Genomic DNA, 19,775 nt, shown 5'->3' on the forward strand with positions numbered 1-19,775 from the left:
TCGGCGGGGCCCGCCCGAGCCTCATAGCGTCCGGGGCGGCGGGAGCTCGCGGGCTAGCAGAGCTGTGAGGCGGCCGGGGAGCTATCCCTTCAGCGCCTCCCATATGGTCTAGCGGTTAGGATTCCTGGTTTTCACCCAGGCGGCCCGGGTTCGACTCCCGGTATGGGAAGCTATGATCTTTTCTTACCCGCCCCGGAGCGGGAAGTGCCGCCCGCTTCCTCCTGTTACAGATCTGCTAATAAGTTAGAATTCATTGACTTTATTTGATTTTATAAAATCATTTGGAATAACAAATATATTTTAATGAAACTTGTAGTTGCACAGTAAAAGCTGCTATGAAATCCTTTGTACAGCCCTGTACCAAGGCCAGAAGAATGGGCTAGAATCATTGTTTAAAACTTAGGTAACAGATCTGGGATTTTACAGATTTCTTGGTATTTGACTAGTCTTCTGTACGTAGAAAGTGTATTGAAATGTCAGAATATAGAATTAATGGGAACTGGGGAGAGTCGACTGGCACAACTCGTAGTTACCTGCCAAGAAACCGTGAACTTTAGTAAAAGGTAATTCCGACAGGGGGCGATCGCGCCCACCGACTCATATGCCGCCTACCCAGATGGTACCCCAGACCCATTTCTGGACCTTTCTAACCTTTACTGCGCAGAATCAGATATGGGAGGAGAGTATGTTAATGATTATTTACTATCATGGGGAAATACTATGATTATGCATGAATACTTAATGAATATGTATGAGTAAGTTCTAGAGAAATTCTATAAGAAGGTTCTATGTAAGTTCTAATAAGTTCTATATAAGGTATATGATTTTGAAACTTGGTGTGCGTTGATCGTGAGAGGACTCACTCATGCACCCGGCTGTTAATAAAGGAAGTGTCTGCCCTTCTACATCACAGTGGTGTTGATAAGTTCTTCGTTCCAAGATTTCGGTAACACTCCATTCTTGGCATAAAATCTTTTGGGTTGGAAAGGACCTTTATCAAGCCCAGCCGTTACCCAGCACTGCCAAGCCCACCACTAACCCTTGTCCCCAAGCACCACGTCTATGCGTTCTTTAAACACCCCCAGGGATGGTGACCGCCACTTCCCTGGGCAGCCTGTCGCAGTGCCGGGCAGCCCTGTCGGTGAAGACATTTTTCCCAATATCCAGCCTACACCTCCCCCAGCACAAGTTTTCCCGCAGAGTCCCCTCCCGGCGCTTTCAGACCACATTTTTTGCACCTCTGTGACCAAATGCCCTGACCCCAGAGCCTCCGGAAGGGTCGCAGTGCTCCGCCACTGCAGCCCCCTCCTACCAGCTCAGTTTAAAATGTTCAAGTAAATTGGACAACAAAGTGCCTAACTAATGTGGAGTTAATTGCTTTTTTCCTCTAATGTAAGCAAGAAAATTACTGCTTGTGTCCCACAGCACAAACTGCCCTGGCTATTGTCCAAGGCAAATAACTGCTGTATGGCAACTCCACCAGCAAAAATCTCCTTAAAGATATACATACGTACAAATACATATACACATAATATACATGAGTGTGTCGGGCTAGTCATTTGTGAAGGGAAATCCTTCACACCGCCAGGTTTGTGCAACCTTTCTCACTAAAGTGCTGGGGCAGGCGGCGCAGGGGCTGGGCAGCGCGGCGGCACGAGGCCTCGCATGGCCAGGGTCACCCAGCGAGGGCAGGGCCTCCTCCCCGCACCCAGAACCAGGTGTCCCCCCGAGCCACGGCACCCCCCGCCTGGCAGGAGCAGGGGCACGGCGCCCCGCAGCCCCCCGCCATCCTCTGTGGGGGTCCCGGCCAGGGCAGGCTGTGGGGCACGGGCTGTGCCACCGAGGGGCGGCGGGTGCTGTGCAGACAGAGCTGTCCCCCCGTGGGCTGGTGGCCCAGCACCGCCCGCCTGCAGCCCCGTAGGGTGGGTCTCTGTGCCCCCTCCTGAGGACCACGGAGAATGTGGGGGGGTGATGGTAGGTGCTGCCCCGGGAACGTCCCTGAACACGGCAAGTTCCTCCTGTCGTCTTTTGTTGCTACACAGGGTTAAGATACATGACGGAGCTCTCTGTCTCCAACAATTAGCAGGAAGCAACACTCAAAATAGCAGCTGAATGTCCAAATGATGAAGAGCTGAAGGCTTCAGGCACTACCAAATACATTTTGTCATGTTACGCACCACTGCGTTGTGCACCTCCATCTACAAACAGGGAATATTCACAGTGTTTCTCTTGCTGGCAAAGACGGAACCGCATTGCCACCAGTCAGCCTGCAGCCTGCGTTAAGAACGATCAACCCTAGCTATCGAGTAAGTACAAACATGGTAGCTCCGTAGGCTCGGGATGAGTGAGACTGAAGATCAGCTCCACATCCATTCTGATTTCAGTCCACACAGGTTGATCAACCCGATCACGAACCAGGTGCAAACCCCTCCGTGCCCCACGAAGGCTGACAGAGAGCCTAACTGTTACAAACCCACAATGCTCCCATCATCATCGTCAATATTTGAGTTTCCTCATCAAGTTTGCAGCATCTGTAATGCATTTGTCTCGCTCCCGTGTGCTATTCCAACAGCAACGTGTGCCATGCTGATGCTCTGTAAGAACTGGATTAAAATCAATTAGTTAGTAACTTCTCAAGCGAAGCAACAGAATTGCTGTCCTGAAGGTAACCAGTAACAGGATCTGCTCTCAGGTCCAAAATAGTGCCTTTGGAAGTGACTTAAAGGAGATCTAAAGCGAGAGCTGTCAGGTTTTCGGCTGAAGAGGGAAGCCAACTCCAGGGACGGGAGAGATGCTCGGGTCAGTCAGGCTGGCTGCCTGGGTAGCGTGAGCCGCACACAACTTGGAGATCTGCATCCTACGGTGCTACAGCATACCTAGGGGCAGAGAGTGGGTCACACAGCAGGAGAGGGGGCACAGCACGCTGCCACACTGAAAGGGTCTGGAAGTGAGGAACCCAGCCTGGCCAGAGCGTCAGCACTGCAGGGGTTGTCCTCTCACCATGGAGATGCTCGGAATTACCTCGAGTAACTCGGGACGGCACCTGTAACAGATGCCTCGTTCAGTGTCTGTACATCAAACAGGACAGAGTGAACTACAAACAGACCAGAGGAGGCAGCCAGCAGAGAAGCTGAAGTTCCAAGAGGGAAGAATGCCTGCTAGATTAAATAACTGTTTCAAAGCCTACAGTAGACAGTTCTTCTTATATATTTAAATAAGGTGCTTTTTTTGAAAATAATTGATAAAAATTACCTAGCTTATTCCTCATGAGCTGAAGCTTTTCGATGAAGGCTTGATGTCCTAAAAAGAGAATGAAAAAGAAAAAAAAAGGAAGGGAAAAAAAGTTGTCTGACATAAAAAATAGAATTGGTGATCTTTGCCAAGAATTGACTTCTGTCTTTAAAATTTAAGCAGAAATGGACCTCTGAATATTTGAGGATATTAGAAAAGGGGTGCATAAAATGGGTTGTTTTTTCTCTCTAGGTACTGCAATGTAAATTTTCTCAACCCAGGCAGGTGCACACGAAGCCCTCCACCAACGCTGCGCCGTAGCTCTACTGTTCCTTTTGCACCAGAAGCCTGCAGGCAGGCTGAAGCAGCCCCCCTGTGTAAGAAAGGACTGCTGAGAAGGATGGTTCAAGTGCAAAAGGAACAACTCAACCCCAGAATCAAGACAATTAAGATCACAGAACAGTAGAGGTAACATCTCAAAGGGGTGACCGTGTGAGGTCTCTTAAGAAAGTATTTCAGCCTGCCAAGACACACGCAGTACCACGTGTACGGTCTCCCACGAGTCTCTTTGTGCTCTCTAGGGAAGGTCAGCACTAGTCCTCCCCCTCCTGCCCGACATATCTGGAACACTTTGGCTATTTACTGCTCTCACGTGCCTTCTTGTGACAGTACATCAGCTGCAGACATACATTCACAGAGCTGCTCTGTATTGACTTGGGAAGGTGTTTCCTTTCTTTTTTAAATAAAAGTGGTTCCTGGCAAGGATTCCTGTGAGCGGGAGCTTCACATCGTCACACGCAATAGGAATGTTCTTTCTAGACATGAAGAACGGGGTAACTGCACATTCCCTGTAACAGCAGCTGAAGGAATGTGAGCAGTCCTTTTCCTGAAGAACAGACTGCCTTCTGCTGAGAAACACCTTTCTCAAGAGACACAAGGCTCTTGGGAGCACCCACCAGCCACAGACAGTTACCTACATTGCTTACACAGCCACTACTCCAACAGGGTCGGTGGGAACAGATATGTAAGTAAAGAAAACTGTTCTCGAAAACCAGAGAACAGAATATGCAGGTACAAAAGCTGTAAGGGAGCGGAAAGACAGGGCTGATGTGTCTGAAAGACCATCTGCACTGGTAGGCTAAAGGCGTATGTCCTTACGGTTTTAAAAGCTACAATGCACAGAGCAGTTGCTGCAGCCAGTTTCAGCTGAAGGAACTCCCCGGGGAAGGCATTCGCAGATACATTACTGGGAAGAAAAGCACGCTGCTGCTAAACCAGTGCATGTAGCAGCCAGGGCAGCTGAGGCAGAAAACAATCCCTGTATAACCAAGGAGGATTTCCACACACATGGTGCACGCAATAGAATGGAAGTTTAGCCCATGAACAGCCCTGTTTCTTGGATGTTGGATAAAAAGTGCCCACACAGCAGATAAAAATGTTTTCCAATAGAGTAGCAACAGCTGAAAAGACCTGTTTCTAAGACAAACAACACCCGCACAGCGCCCACTGCAGAATTGTTGAGGCTGGAAGGGACTTTGAGGATGTCTGGTCCAACCACCCTGCTCACAGCAAGGTCAGCGAGAGCAAGTTGTCCAGGACTGTGTCCAGCTGGGCTTTGAGTATCTCCAAGGATAGGACATTCCACAACCTTTCTGGGCATCCTGTTGCAGTGCTTGATCACACCGTGTTTTTTGTTTAAGTGGCAGTTCCTGTATTTGAGTTTGTGTCCACTTTTCCTTTCACTAGGCACCACTAAGAAGAGCCTGGATCTACCTTCAGTCTGAACAGCAGGTATTTATACATGTTGAGGTTACTCCTTGAGCTTTCTCTTCTCCAGGATAAACAGTCCCGGCTCTCAAGACTCTGCTACTATGACAGATGCTGCAGCCACTTGATCTCAGTGGCCCTTTGCTGGTCATTTACTGGTCTGACCCTGTCCTTGCACTGGGGAGCCCAGACCTGGACACAGCACACCAGCGCCGATCACCCCCCTGGACACGCTGGCAGCGCTCCCTCACGCAGCCTGTCTGCTGCCTTTGCTGCAGGGGCACATTCCCAGTCCAGGCTGGTGTTTGCCAGGACCCCCAGGTCCTCTGCAAAACTGCCTTCCAGCTGGTCAGCTGCAGCACGTACTGGCGCATGGGGTCATTTTAATTTACAAACCGGAATGATAGTCAGTAATCAGCTGGTTAACTGCTAGTAGAGTCCTCCTCCTGCTCCTTAGGCAAGTAAGCTGAATTACTATTAATTTTATTTAAAAAGCAGACGTTGCACAGTCAAAATACTTCAATATTTTTCCCTCTGACAAAATGACCCTTAACTATTTAGTGGTGTTGGAATGGAAGTGAATGCCCCAGAGGATTTCAGGCTTTTAAGCTTTAAGCCTTTTTTTCCTCCCCTGTTACTCAAGGCTTTTAAGAGCCAACACAGACATGAAGAATGGTTTTATAGGTCTCCTTTTAAGACTGGGAAAGATGTCAAGAAAACATTCCGCCCCACTTCCTTTTTATATTGGCTCATTTCAAACACCTAGTACAACATCCTTGTCAGACCTTGAACCTGAAATTGTAGAATCCTACAGTTTTGCATGACTCTGTGGTACATTCATCTCACATTCATGCAAAGTATTTTTCAGTAGTGGCTCTGATGACTTTGTGCTCTGTAACAATGCCAAGGTCCACCTTTGCCATGGAATTCAGAGCCAATTCACTTCTTCATTTTTCTTGCTGAACTCTCAGACGTCCCAATTAAGCAGAAAAAATTAAAGGTGTGCTGTGATGAGCTGTGAAACAGCATACAAGCAAGCCTCTTTGCCAAATCCATGTTTTGAAAAGCACTATCCTGTTTAGCAGTTGGTGGAAGGTCGTAAGACCTTATTTTACATAACCACTATTACAAGCTGCTGCTACTAGATAGCTCTTCTCTGTTCGTTTTCGAGTCAAATATGCTTTTTCTCCCCTACCCCCCTTCCTTATGTGCACCTCCCCTATTTTTAAAGCACATGTTCAAAGAAAAAAGTACAAAGTCTGATTATTCTGATAAAATCCTTCTAATTCCCTGGGACTCTTACAGGAGATAAACTTTTCTCAAATTCTGGAACTGACTAAGTTTATAATTTAACTGCACAATCCGGCATTCACTTACTGCCAGCACCTAATCTGTGTTATTGTTATTTATAAAGTGCCTTCTGCTACACAGATTCTGTACATTGTATACTCAAGTTGTTAATGCTAGAAGCTTTATTGGCAAAATTTTCACTTGAACATTCCAAAAGGCTCTAAAGCTATAAAAATTGTAGCTCAGGGACTGTACAGCAGTAACAACACTACTTCACGAGACAATTTGCAACCACAGAACAAGAAATCATACTTCTTTGGACATTCAACCTCTTGCTTTTACGACTGTAAAACAATTTACACAGTAAATCACCAAAAGAGATCGAGCTACACTATTTCTTTGACAGACTGCCCTGTTAAGCAGTAAGGGGCGTTTGCACAGAGACGAAACCACAGATACCAGTACTGTGATCATCTTTTGCAGCAATACAGGAAACAAGCTAGGAAGACTTGCTCAGTTCCAAAGGTATCTGGACTTTTCTAATTGTGATCACAGCCCAAGTGCCGTTATCATTAGAAAAAGACTAAAATAGCTTAATCATCTATGTATTGTTTAGTCGGCTTGATTACTGCAGCTATTGCACTTAAACAGATCACACAGTGACTCCAGAGAAGTGTCACTGTTCATCAGTACCCACCTTCTTCAAACCGAGCTGCCAAAACTTTTAAGACAAAATGTTTCATCTAAAAGTGAGAACTTCCTGCTCCGCAGGGTAAAAAAGCAGCCTGTGATTCACTTCTCTGATAAAACTTGTACTAAGCACACAAGCAAGTGACAAGGTGCTCTCTTCCCAGGGGTCTGCCTACCATACTGCCCTCACTGCAGGTTTTTCTTAGTACACTGAATGTTTTCACCTGCTTTAAATGCTTTTATGTTAAGACAGAGACAGCAAAATGAGGTAATACAAGATTTAGTCTTTACATGCTGCCCTGGCACTATGGGCTTACATCAGTAATGCAGGCTTCTTGCACACTTGCACTCAAGTCTGGTTGTTTGTAGACTATGCGAGTGTCACTAGGTGACACGCAGGCAAGCAGGTATTTGCGCTCGTCCTTGGGCTGCAGGGACTTCAGTGGCCATAGTCAAAGGTGCTGTCTTCACGTTCTCCCAGAAGGGCCTTCCCAGCATCGCCTGCCAGTACATTATAGGTGAGATTTAAAAGGCCAAAGTTTGGTACCACCTTGAGCTGCCAAGATTAAGATGAACTGCTCTAAGCAGAACACATCTGCACAGAAACCACAGACCTTTTCATGCAGGCACAAAGGTATTTAAGTATTAATAACTATCTGTGCCCAAGGAAGCAAGATACTTAATTATCTTTGGAGCTATACAAAATTTTAAAGCAAGAGACATCAACAGCCAGCCCTCCCTTCTCCTCCTGTCCTGTCCTGGCTAACAGCAAACTCTCCCAAGCAGGTGAGGTGGGCTGAAGAGGCAATTTCTCTGTGCCAGCGCTGCCTGCAGGTAAGCAGGCTGCCTCTCCTTGCCCCAGTGGCAGCCAGTGTCAGTCAAGAGACAGTGAAAAATTTCAGTGAACTACAGTATTACCAGAAGCGTTTCCAATACCTTGAGAGCGCAATTTAGAAGAGGATCACACAGAGGATGTAACTAGAAAAAATATCCTGCACAAAGGCATGAACTGACCTGGCACGTCCAGGAGGTGGCTCACGGGCACGCTGATTGCAAGGCCCATTTCCACAGCGTGAATTCTTATGTTCTTATTGAATATATCACCGCTTGTGAAATACAGTACACTGCAATATTACTTTTCTCCAGGGGGCCAGTCTGGAGTAAGAGAGAGAAGTAAAAAAAAATACACAGAAGACAAATACGAATAGAAGCCATTTGGAATTCAGGCACTCGGCCATTCTTCTCGATTTACTGCCCATGAAGTGCACAGATACAGAATTCTGTGCATTTATTTCCCCAGAAACCTGATGCTTGGCTGCAACACATATCAACGGAAAGTACCGCACACCTGCCTCGGCCTGTGAATTACTGGTGTTCAACCAGTGGCTATGGTGCTGGAGGCCTGCTCAGAGCTAACATTAAAGCATCCGAGCAGCGTGATAAAGCAGCTCATAATTCTGGACATGGACATAAAGCAGCCTGTTTTGCAGTTGTGAGGCGAGATGGAATTCTTGCTCACAACCCGCTGCAGAGATCAGCAGCTGTACAATGGCTTCACTACAAAACAAAGGACCTGGGTACCCTGTGTTTCGCACACGGGAGGAGACACCTGAATGCACATCTTCAATCAAACGCTTGTGATGGAGCGGAGATCTAGCGTACTTGCCAGGTTTGCTGTGGATAGGCTGTTCCATCTTCTTTATTGGGTGGGTGACGGACACCCTATGAGAAAGCAAATAAAGCAAAAAATGCAAAATTGAGAGTCTCACAGAGTTTCATAAACCTCCCCACCACTTTTTGAAGTGCACATCTCTAAACACTTGTAGTTCTGTGACCACAGGCTGTCTTGAAATGCTGGTAACAGATGGTGCTCGTTAAACTAGAATGAAATCGTAACATACAAGTTTCACAGTCTCAAAGGGATTTGCCACATGGACACGACAAATCAAAAAGAAGCAGCAAAATACTTTCGGAAGGTCCTGAAAGCTTTCAGCAACAGCATGTTAACATAGCTCATCTACACCTTACTTCTGTCCCCTGCACTGAGTGCAAGACTGCTTTCAGCTGGTTACTGAAATCCACTCCATGAGGGTCAACTTATATCTGCACGCTGAGGCTGATCACCCGTCAGCCTGGAGGGCAAAGTTAATGCCCTGCCAAACTGCTTAGTTCAGTATTTTCCAAGAATATCTGGGTGTCATATGACTGCGCATAAAACTCAAGTTGACAGAAAAGGAAGGCTCTTTCTTGAGAGCTCCTCTCTTGCTTTTCACATCAAACTGCTTTGTAGCCCCTGTGTGATCCACTTTTCAGCTTTGTTTCATGTCTTGTCTGTAATCACCTAAAATGATCAGACAGTATGTGGAGCAGGGGAAAAAAAAAAAAAAAAAAAAAAAAAGAGAGAAAAATCAATGAATGATTAGACATGTTCGCACAGGAGAGTCTTGTAAGATGTATCCTCCAGCTTCACGCTGAGATTTCCCCTTCTATTCTTAGCTTTATTTTGAAAGCCAGATATTGCCTTTGCTTTTTAAGTTACATGGTCTGTCTCCCGTACCAAGGATTTGCTCTGCTGAAATTCTCAGCCGTAATCACACTTCTGTTCTCTGCAACATTCCTTCCTTACCTTCTGCTTTGAAGGCAACGATTACAAAATCCTCTCTAAAACCTGTCAGGATTACACAGAGCAAGTGGTCAAACTGTTAATGAGCTTGTAGGGCTCTGAATGCAAACTGGGATGCAGTGTCTCTGCTTTGGCACACAGATGCGCACTCAGCTTTACATCAACACAGCACTCACGCTCTTAACTCATGGGCAAGAACAGGAACTATTCCTCCTCTCACAATGTAACTGTCCTGGGAAATCTGCTAAGTCTAAAAGCACGTGCCAGACAGCAGGTAAAAAATAGTACAAGCACTAATGGCAGCGATTTAGGGAAGCTCATCTGATGTGCACCCCCGTGGATAAATCACAACTTGAAGCATCTCTTTTCATTTACCCAGCTAAGCAGGGAGGTTTCTCCAGGAAGTGGGTTTTTCCCAGGATTATCATGATCCCGTAGGTTAGACCACCTCAAACCTCTGCACATTAAAGGCGATTTTGGACAGGGTTTCACCACAGCCTCCCAAGTTAACCCCCTTCTCCTGCTGCTGCCTCTGAGCTCTGGAACACAAACTGAATTGTAGTCCAAAACACCCAAGCAGCTGCCTCTCCCACATTCCTCAACTAGATCTGTGCTGGTAAAGCCACAACTGGCATCAGTGCAACTTCAGCCTCTTTTACGTGCTTTCCCTCAGCTGAGATTTTTAACTCAGAAGTGGTGATGCTTTCATGTACCCCTGCAAAAGGCCAAGAAAGCTATCATGTAACTCTCCCTCGGACATCCCTGCGAGCGAAACCAGCGAAGACAAATTCCGTCTGGATTATTTTAGCACTTCCAAGTGAAAAAGAAGACATCATGTCCTGTAACAACCTCTTTCACCCTGGGACACCGAACATCTTTAAGCATTTACACCTTCCAAAAGATTAACTTAATATTTTTATTCTTTAGCAGGAATTCATGCGGCAGAGCCTTTTGCTTCATGGCCCTCCAGGATCGCTCCTCCCAGGGATTTCACAAAGCCATTACTGTGACTGGTGGAACTCGCCACTCCCCATTTCCACTCACTGTTGCTTACAGCTTCACTTTGCTGTTAGAACTGGCTTTCACACAGCCTGCAAGGCTAAGATAGCTGCAGCCTGTAAAGAAACCTCTTCAGTGAAGCAAGACAACACACCAGCCCCATGCTCCAAAAAATAAAAGCTGTGCTGTGAGCAAGGGACCTAACAAAATGCAATGCCAGAACTTGCTGCGCTTACCAGACACCCCCCATTATTCTGTATTACACCCCAAGCCTATCATCGTATCCTCTATCCCACTCTGCAACAAAATCCACAGGAAAGGAGAAAAAAAGTACATTAAACATTACACAAAACAAGGTGGAGATGCACCTGAAATCAGAAATTGTGCTATTCTGTCCTAAACATCTTGAAACTACTTGGGGGTGGGTGGGGGGGGTGGGTGGGGGGGGTGGGGGCGGAATGTGGGCTGAAGAAATGCTGCAGTACCAGGCTCCTGGAGGAATACAGGCAATACAAGGACAAGTGTCATGACTGTGATGTCAGCAGGATTCAACTACAAAATGTACAGGAACAACTACAGAAATACCTGTAGATTTTCTAGCACTGAAATCTTTACAAGAGTAATTCACTAGGCAGGGAACCCTCTCAAAAAACACACAAAACCACATTAACTCTGACTGTCTAAGCAACAAATTTTGTCCACATTCTAACTTCTTTCTTGAGATGTAACGTCCCCCACATCTCCAGCCTCCCAAAAATCCACTTACCATGAATTCTGTTTCATGTTTTGGCAGCAGCTGTGACCACACTGCCCTTTTCTTCAGTTGTTCTATAACCTGATGCAGAAATTTTAGCTAGAAACAGTAACAGAATCAGAAAAAACCAAAAAAAACCCAACAAAAAAATTACTTTACAAATACTAAGAATCCTGCTTGTTTACCAAATCATTGCTCACATGTGTACTGCACATTGCTGTAAATATGTCTTTCTATATGAAATATGACTGAAGGAAAGGATTACAACAACTGCAAGAAAAACTAACAAAATTAAAAACTGCCCATGAATCTTCCACTGAACTCACTCTCAGCCTGCTCTAGTTAGAAATGAGAACTTTTTTCTGAGTTTGAGGCCCAGTTTTCAAAGTAATTAATTTGTAGGAACTATGTAAAAAATGCAAGATTCCATTAGGATTTCCCTACAGTCATCCCAGAAAAATTACAAACCACCCTAAGGTGTTTGTATCTCCTCTAAGCGGTCACGACAGCATGACGAGATACTCTGTTTGACTTTAATTGCTGTTTTATTCAGCTATTTGTTGCAATTAGAGGTTGCAAAATTATACAAAATTGGGGGCCGGGGGAAAAAGGACAAGAGTAAATATACAAAGTATTTCTGCAAAAAGAACAAAACGTGAAATACAGAGACAGGGAAGTGACTGCAGCTTCTTAACCTGAACATGTTGATCCCAGAGAACTGGCTACTGTTCCCAGGATAAAATCAACCATAAAAAGCTGCACTGGGAGCCTGAGATGACATTATTTGAACCCTTCTGGTGGCAAGGCACAGCAGGAATCCACAGTGACAGGAAGACACGTAGTTGTTGGGATGAGCTGGGCGCAGAACTCGGATGTGTCAGGAGAATATCCATCCTCCTGCTTGACTCTGCACTTAGGGAGTTCACACAAAGAACTCTGGGTGAGCACTGCTGCCTGTTTTAAAGCAACAAGTCAAGTCAGGCTTTGCTTCTGAACTCTGGCACTAGTCACTGACTCAGCACTGACAGATGTTCACCCAACTGGTCCTTAAAAGTGTGGGTTTCTGCAAGAAACCCACCCGTAACTGGCCAAGCTTTGCAAAAACCTGATCTTTAGGTAGAAACATCGTTTTCCTTCAAACAAAATGAGTTAGCATCGCCCTGCATCTCAGAAACCACTCAAGAACTTCCTACTGTACTTTACAGTAAGGAAGGACAGGTGCTCTGAAAGTAAAACAGTAATCCATGCTATTCTTTATAGGGGGAAAAAAGATAGTTATTTGCGGGCGTTTGAGCCCTGCACCGGCCAGCCGAGCGAATGCTGGAACAGCGGGCGGGATTCCAACACGCCTGCTATTCCGGTGGGACCCCAGGGCGCCACGCGGCCCGCCCCGGGAGGCGGGCACCCCCCGCGCCGCACCGCCCCACCTACACGCACCAAAGCCGCGGCCCTGCCCGCAGCTGCCGCAGGCCGCGGTGCAGCTCCAGCCGCCCGCCAGGCCGCGGTGCAGCTCCAGCCGCCCGCCAGGCCGCAGCGGCAGCGCGGCCGGCACTGAGCCGTCCCCGAGGGCCGCTGCTTGGCGCCGGAGCTCCCCGCAGCCTCCGGCGGCCCCCGCCGGGCCGGGCGCTCCCTCAGCCGCCCCGCCGCAGCGGCACAGCCGGAAGTGGCGCGCAGCGCTTCCGGCAACGTCACAGCGCCGCCGGCCGCAGGGCGCATGCCCGACCCCTCGCGCTTGGCAGCGCTGCGCTGCGATTGGCCACCTTCGCCGCGCACATGCGCACTGCCGCCCCCCAGCGGTGCCCCCAGGCCGGGCCGCGCCGCACCGCCCCCAGGCCGAGTCGCCTGCGGGCCGGGCAGCCCCGGGGTGGCTCCGTGAGCGCTCGTTGCGGCCGGGGCCCTGTGGGAGGCCCGGGGGCACCGCGGCGCGGCCGCCAGGACGGAGCAGGACCGGCGCATGCGTGAGCCGCGCGGCTCCCCACCGCCCCCTGCCGGCCACCCCGCGCCCCGCCGGGGTCGGACCCTTCCTCGGGCGCTGCCCCCACCGCGGGCCCCGCTCCCAGCCCCCAGGGACCCCCAGGGACCCCCAGGCCCCAGGGACATTCTGGCCCACCCAGCCTCCCCCTTCCGCCTCCCCAGGCCGCCCTAGGGACCCCCAGACACCACCACCCCGCCTCGCCAAATCCCCCCAGCTTCCCCAGACCCCTCTCAGCCCCACGTCCTGCCCTCCCAGGTCCCCTTCAGCCTCCCTCCCGCCTCCCCAGGTCGCCCTAGATACCTGCAGACCCCTCCCAGCCTCCCCAAACCGCCCGAAGGCCCCCCAGTCCCCCACCTCAGTTCCCGGCCCGGCCCCCCAGGCCCCCTCCAGCCGCCCTAGCCACCGCCACAGGCTGCACCCCTGCGGTGCTGAGCGGTGCTGAGCGCCCGCAGACCCTGGTGCTAAAAGGTTCTGAAGAAATCCGTGAGGAGATTCGTCCCCCTCTGTAACAGCACCGGGCATTTCCCAGCATCTCCTGATGAGGCAGGGGGGCAGGCAGCGATGGCATCCCCGCCGCAGGGGGTTACCTGCTGTTACCGTGGCAGGACCTGGGCAATGCTGAAACAGGGACCAAGGTCGAGTTCCAGGCAGGGGAATAGCCTGAAAAAGAAAAGCATCAAGAAAAGCCAAAGGGGATGCTGCGGGGAGCCCCGGCCCAGCCGTAAGGAGCAACCTGGCTTCTAGTCACGGCCTCAGGCACAGAGAAGGGTGTTACTGCAGCCTGTAGAAGAGCTGCTTTTAATTACCACCTTTAATTACCAAAACTGATGTCAAAGCAGAAGGGACTAGAGGTGTCTATAGCACAGCAAACTATGGAGCATATGTAAAGCATACCCACAAAAACCTGAACAACAAAAAGCACTGAGAATGCAGGTAAAGGAAAGCGAGCTTCAGTAAGGGAGCGATGCGGCTCCGAGTAGGGTGAAGCAGCTCCATCCATCGCAGTTAAGGTTTGGAAAGGTGCTCTCCCGACAGGGTGACCGGCCCCAGCACTCCTGGCTGGTTCTGCAGGGTAACCCTCCGAGAGAAGCTGCCTGCCCTGGCGGTACAGCTGGGTTCGCTGTAGTTGTTTTCTTTGAGGCAAGTGTCTGAGTACAGAAAGCACCGGAGAGGTGTCTCTTCGAGCAGAGGGAAGAAGAAGGGCTGTCCCTCTTCTAGGTAGTGAAAGATTGAGAGAACTGTAGGATAAGCGTGTGTATAATTCGCCTTTGAAGGTGAACTACTGTGGCTGGAATTAAACAGCAAGTTGTAAATGAACAAAAGGGAGAAACAGCAAGACATGGATCTAACTCAAAGCTGCTTCCACCTTCAAACAAGAGAAATCCTGTTTCTCTCACTAAGGATAAATGTCCTTCCTCTTCCTACTGTCTTGGTAGTTAACATCACCGGCATCTCTCTATGTAACAGAAAATTAGACATATATAGAGAAATAAATTTATGTACCTACAAAATATATTATTTTTGAGCTCAGGCAAATCACTTAATTCTACAAACACTTCCCACCACGCTGTGCTTGAGCAGGCTGTATCCCCTTAGGTGTAGGTTTTCAGCTAGGGGACAGCGAGGACAGCACCTGCCTTGGAAGAGCAGCAAATTACACTCAGTGGAAGCCAGAGGTCCCTCAATTACAGGCATTGCAGAATGCGGTACGTACATGATACCTACTCACACATCAAGTTGATGACAAAGAGGTATTTGTTACTTAGACGATGACGAGTAAATGGCAAAAATGTGCAACTACGGTGTTCCTGTCTCTTGCGAGGAAGTGGGTTGATCTGAGAGGCATTTTTCTAAGTCAGGAAAAAGCAGAGGCAGCAGCTTCACAGGAAGGAACATACTTCGAACTTGAAAACCCTGCTCCACAGAAAGAAGTTTGCTGTTCTGCACAGCTGGTCAGAACGGGACTTGGGTGCATAACAGCAGCATATCAAAAGCAGTATTTAGTGACTTTTAATGAAAACAACCACCGCTCCGTAACGCATTGGGTGTTGTAGGCCTGTTTTAGTCCAGTTACTGTGCTAGGAGCACCGCAGACTGTGGCATTACTGTGTGCTACCGCACTGTCACTGGTGTATGCATAAGCCCAAGTCTCTGCTATCGCACAGCTATCTGTGCAGCTGGATAGGCAGTAACTCATGAGAGCAAAATCCAGAGCGTAACAACCACATGACGCATCAGTTGTGACACTCCTTTGCCCCGAGAGCACAAATCATACTGGAACCTGCTGACTTCAAGGAAACCTCTGGAACCACTTACAGCCTATTACTATTAATACTGGAGGCAGCAACGGTTTGGAGGGACCAGAACAGCAGGGGAGAAAGGTGCTCCAGGAAAAGGAGCATTGGTGATTTGTCACCCTGATCACTGTTACTAGCAGCGTGAACACCACCCCTCCTCACCACAAGAAACAAACAGGGTTTCTCTTGTTTGGAGAGACAGGGGCAGCTGTAAGCTGGTTCCACTTGATTTTACTACTTCAGTCAGTTTACCTTTTTGTCTTGTCTTGAACTTACACATACTGTCTTTTTCCTTTTCACACATGCCATCTGATAACAGAAAGAGTGAAAACAAAGCTAAGCCAGGAACAGTCAGCAATATCCACATGGTTGGAATGGCTTATTTATTCCTCTGTGCTAGCCTAAGGAACGAGAAATAAGACACGATTCTCATCGAGGTAACTCAGGACTGTCACTCAGGCTGGGACGCCTCCTTCTGGAGGAGTTTCTGGTGATATCAAGGGTCCCTCAACTGCATTTCTGCTCCATTATTTTATCCAGTTCATTAGGTAATATTCAGAAAAACCGTTCACCCATCCTCTCTCATGTTACTTGTCACTATTTGTTATCATTGGTTCCATCTCTGTAGCAAACAGATAAACTTTGCATTTAATTTAAAGAAGTTACTATAACATTTAAGCATCAGTTTTTATCACCCTCTTTTTTTTTTTTTTTTCCTTAAAGGAAAGGTCTTAGTACACCACTTGCTCCAATAGACTGCAGTTAAAACTTTTTGGAAACAGTAAATTCAGTGTTTAAGCTTTGGTTATTGGATAGGGAGTCCCCTAATACCTCACTATAGCGTCGTCTGTTGGAGTTATTTTTGTTCTGGGTCAATCATATTATTGCTAACAATAATTTTAATAGGAAGAAAGGGAAATCTGTGTGTGATTCACTACTATGCATTATTCAGCACTTGGTAAACATCCAGTGCACAGCTCTTTCCTAGCATCTCAGAGCACTGGCATGGAGGCACTGCAGATCCAACATTTTGGGGATAAGAATTTCATTCATTTAGCCCATCCCCAGTCATTAAAACATGCTTCATGCAAGGCAAAGCAGCTTGAGAGCCAGAGCTGCAGAAGCTGCCCAGCTGCTGGGTATGTTCATTTGGAAACAATCAGACTAAATCGCTCTCCACAGCTGAGAAAAGCAGTGCTGAGACAGAGAAAAGCAATGCCGAGATCTGCCCCGTTCCGCATTGCTATCCCAAGTTGTCGGGCTCCCTCCAAACAGGCAACTGGAGGAGACTGAGCCCCTTAGTAATAGCCTGGTGATGGCTGCCAGGAATCCCATATTTTCATTCCTGAGTAGCAGCAGAGGGAATTGGTGTAAGAGTGAGGATGCTGAAAATGTGCCGGACAGAACAGTAGGTTCTGTCAGAGGCAGCAGCACCACGCTCGCCCATACAATGCGGCTCCTTAGCGACATCCTTAGGTGTCACTGACACAAACCCCCACAGCATGGGCTTGCTGGCATCAGCTGTGTCATTTTATAGAAAAAGTAGGTCAAATCTATTCTTGTGACTCACATTTATTTCTACAAAATACAGACTTGGTTATCGAGGGTTCGGGTTCACCTTTGCTGAGGAACAAGAGACTGTCAGACAAATCCATAAGGTTGTACTGACTGAAAGACACAAGCTCTTATTGATATAAGTGCTAGTGCTGTACCATGGTAAACCCTGGGAAAATCTGACATCAACACTGAGCAGACGTCTGTAAAATATTCTGACATGCTGTGTTATGTTAGCATGCATCACCTGAAACAGGTCTTCATGCCGCAGTTGTAGCATCACATTACCAGTGTGTGGAGACAGCCTTGGCCAAGAAAGCTTTCAAGCTAAAAAGCCCCTTTGGTGTTTTCCTTCCCATAAAAAAAAACAAACAACAAACCAACCAAAAAACAACCAACCAAAAAAACCCCACCAAAACCAAATAGGATTGGTTGCATAAGTCAGGGTTACTCTTAGAAAATCACATTCAGGGCATTTGTGTCTTAACAAGCCTGAGTGAAATCAGAAACTAATGAATTTGGGAATTTTGCTACTGGCATTCCCCCCAGCTCTCCCCCCCCACCCCCCACCCCCAATTCCCTTGCAGGAAAAGTACTGTATAGCAAATGGATTCTATAGAGACACAGTGCTGTAGTTAAATCCCCATGCTCAGCAGCTGTCGCTCCTCTCTTTATATATGCACAAGTATTTGGAGCCAAAAGGGGCGACTGCACTTGCACAAAGAGAAAGCTGCTCTGGCTTTTGTATTTTCCTGTGCTGACACACACATCCGTGCACTCTGCAGAAAGCACTCCGAGCGTTTCTGGGCTTTTACTCATTACAGCAAGTATTAAAAAGAAGAAAAAAAAAAACCAAAACAAAACAACCCCAAACTGTCAGACACAAGAAATATTTGCCTCGGCCCAGTATCAGCTTTCCGGCAGGAGTGGAAGGGATTAATGGCTGCTGGCAGGCGGTACGGCTTAGCTGAGGCAAGTGCCTTAGGAAGACAGAGAGCTCCAGCAGGCTCACAGACATAACTCACACCAGATGCCCTTGCTCTGGGTTCTCTTTCTCTCCCCTGGTGTGATAAAGATCCTGATTTATTAGTGAAGATACAGCAGCACCCTCTTCCCAAGCGGTGTGCTGTCTTTACAGCCTGCTGGGGTTCTCATTAATACTCCCCATCCCTCCCATTTCAGAAGGAGCAACGGTATGAGGCAGAGAAGCTGTTGCCTAGAGATCAGACCATGATGCTGATACCCAGGCCACACTGTTTGCCAAGCATGATTAACCAAACCCAAGCAATTTCTGCATGGATTATTTGATTGTAAACAGGTTTATAGGGTGGCAGCATTAAAACGAGCAGGAAGGACAGACGGCATCACTGTTCCTCCGCACGCCGTGGCAGCACACGCCATCCGTTCAGCTCTGCAATCCGCACGCTTCAAATCCCGGGCTCATCGTAAAGGTGGGAAATATTTTCCAGAAGCAGATTTGGATTTTAAATATTGGCTTTCCTAGCACTATTGTCTTTCTTATTGTGCCCTTGGTGAATCCCGGCTGGCCACAGCCTGCTGTCTGGGGCTGGAGGGTTGTGTGGTGTTCAGGACCGGTGACGACTCGCCCAGCCTGCAGCATGCTGCAGCACATACACCAACAGCACCTGGGTTCTAAATGGCACTATTTGCATCCAGCACTTCACACATACAGGATGAGCCTGTAACATAAATAACACTACCCCATCTCCCACTCATTTATGTAATCGCTGCCTCCACACAAACACGTGGTTAAATAGACGCCGCAGGAAAGCCCCAGTGGCTCAGGGCTTGCGGCTTGCTACCAGGCCCGTCAGCTAACCCAAATCCTGACGCACAGACACTTATCAGGTCATGCAGGCTGACTCGCTCTTGTCTGGTGCAAAGCCGATCTTATTAATTTGCTGGGCAGGATCCCTGGGACCTCTCCGACCCACCACTGATCATCTGGCCCAGGCCCGTAAACAAGTCACGCTTTCAGCATCATGAAGTTACCCATGGATAATCCAAAGGGTCATCCACACTGGCTGTTCTGTTGGACAAGCCCACAATATTCTATATCCACATACCCTGTTCTTAATGCAGGGAGGACCATGGGCCAAGTTCAGGCTGGTGGAGCCTTTCTTGGGGAAAACAGGGCGACAGCTGGCATCTGACAAGGGACATAAAGCCCGAGAACATGAAAAGCAACTTGATCTCTACTTGCTGAAACTCCTTCACAGCCACGAACCACTTGGGATTCATTCATGTCACTGGGTAAGACTTTGCTTTCAGGTAAATTTAAGCTAATTGCTTCTCCTGGCAGTTTGTTTCTCTTACTAGGCTCAGGTTGTTAAAGGTCTGGAACAAAATTTAAGGTAACAGCATTTGTAGACAGCTCATTATGAGATAAGTACAAGCATGCTGAGCCATTTGAAAGCTGGGAAAAGCAGGTACGTTTTTACTGAATTATTAATTGCAATTACTAAATATACACACCGTCCTAAGTGCAGGGCACTAGCCCAGACTTCTGTTGAAGAAAGGCAGCTTGGGTGGACAGCAGGACAGAAGCCACACAGCAAAACCCACCCGCAATGC

At 47.9% G+C, this 19,775-nt stretch overlaps 1 protein-coding gene and 1 non-coding gene across 10 annotated transcripts in view; one reads left to right on the plus strand and one right to left on the minus strand.

The window, feature by feature from the left end:
• Positions 1–97: 97 nt before the first annotated feature.
• Positions 98–169, plus strand: TRNAE-UUC (transfer RNA glutamic acid (anticodon UUC)). Its single transcript has one exon. It is a non-coding gene; the product is annotated as a tRNA-Glu (tRNA).
• A 2,313-nt stretch (positions 170–2,482) lies between these two features.
• C13H8orf48 (chromosome 13 C8orf48 homolog) overlaps positions 2,483–19,775 on the minus strand; it is a 118,290-nt gene continuing 100,997 nt past the window's right edge. For 4 of the 9 annotated variants that reach the window (XM_055817754.1, XM_055817753.1, XM_055817757.1 and 1 more), the window contains 4 exons: positions 11,367–11,453; positions 8,560–8,700; positions 7,993–8,133; positions 6,448–7,479 (listed from right to left, as the gene is read on the minus strand). Coding sequence is in view for 2 of the 9 variants with exons in the window: in XM_055817759.1 (XP_055673734.1) it covers positions 7,363–7,479; positions 8,641–8,700; positions 11,367–11,453; positions 12,792–13,310 (783 nt within the window). In the remaining 7 variants the exon portion in view is untranslated. Of the gene's footprint in view, positions 3,044–3,252; positions 3,301–6,447; positions 7,480–7,992; positions 8,134–8,559; positions 8,701–11,366; positions 11,454–12,791; positions 13,362–13,916; positions 13,990–19,775 lie in introns of those variants that run through there. The other 5 variants (XM_055817751.1, XM_055817750.1, XM_055817749.1 and 2 more) reach the window with 3 other exon arrangements.

Source organism: Falco peregrinus, chromosome 13 (assembly GCF_023634155.1).
Source record: "Falco peregrinus isolate bFalPer1 chromosome 13, bFalPer1.pri, whole genome shotgun sequence".
Lineage (NCBI taxonomy): Eukaryota > Metazoa > Chordata > Aves > Falconiformes > Falconidae > Falco > Falco peregrinus.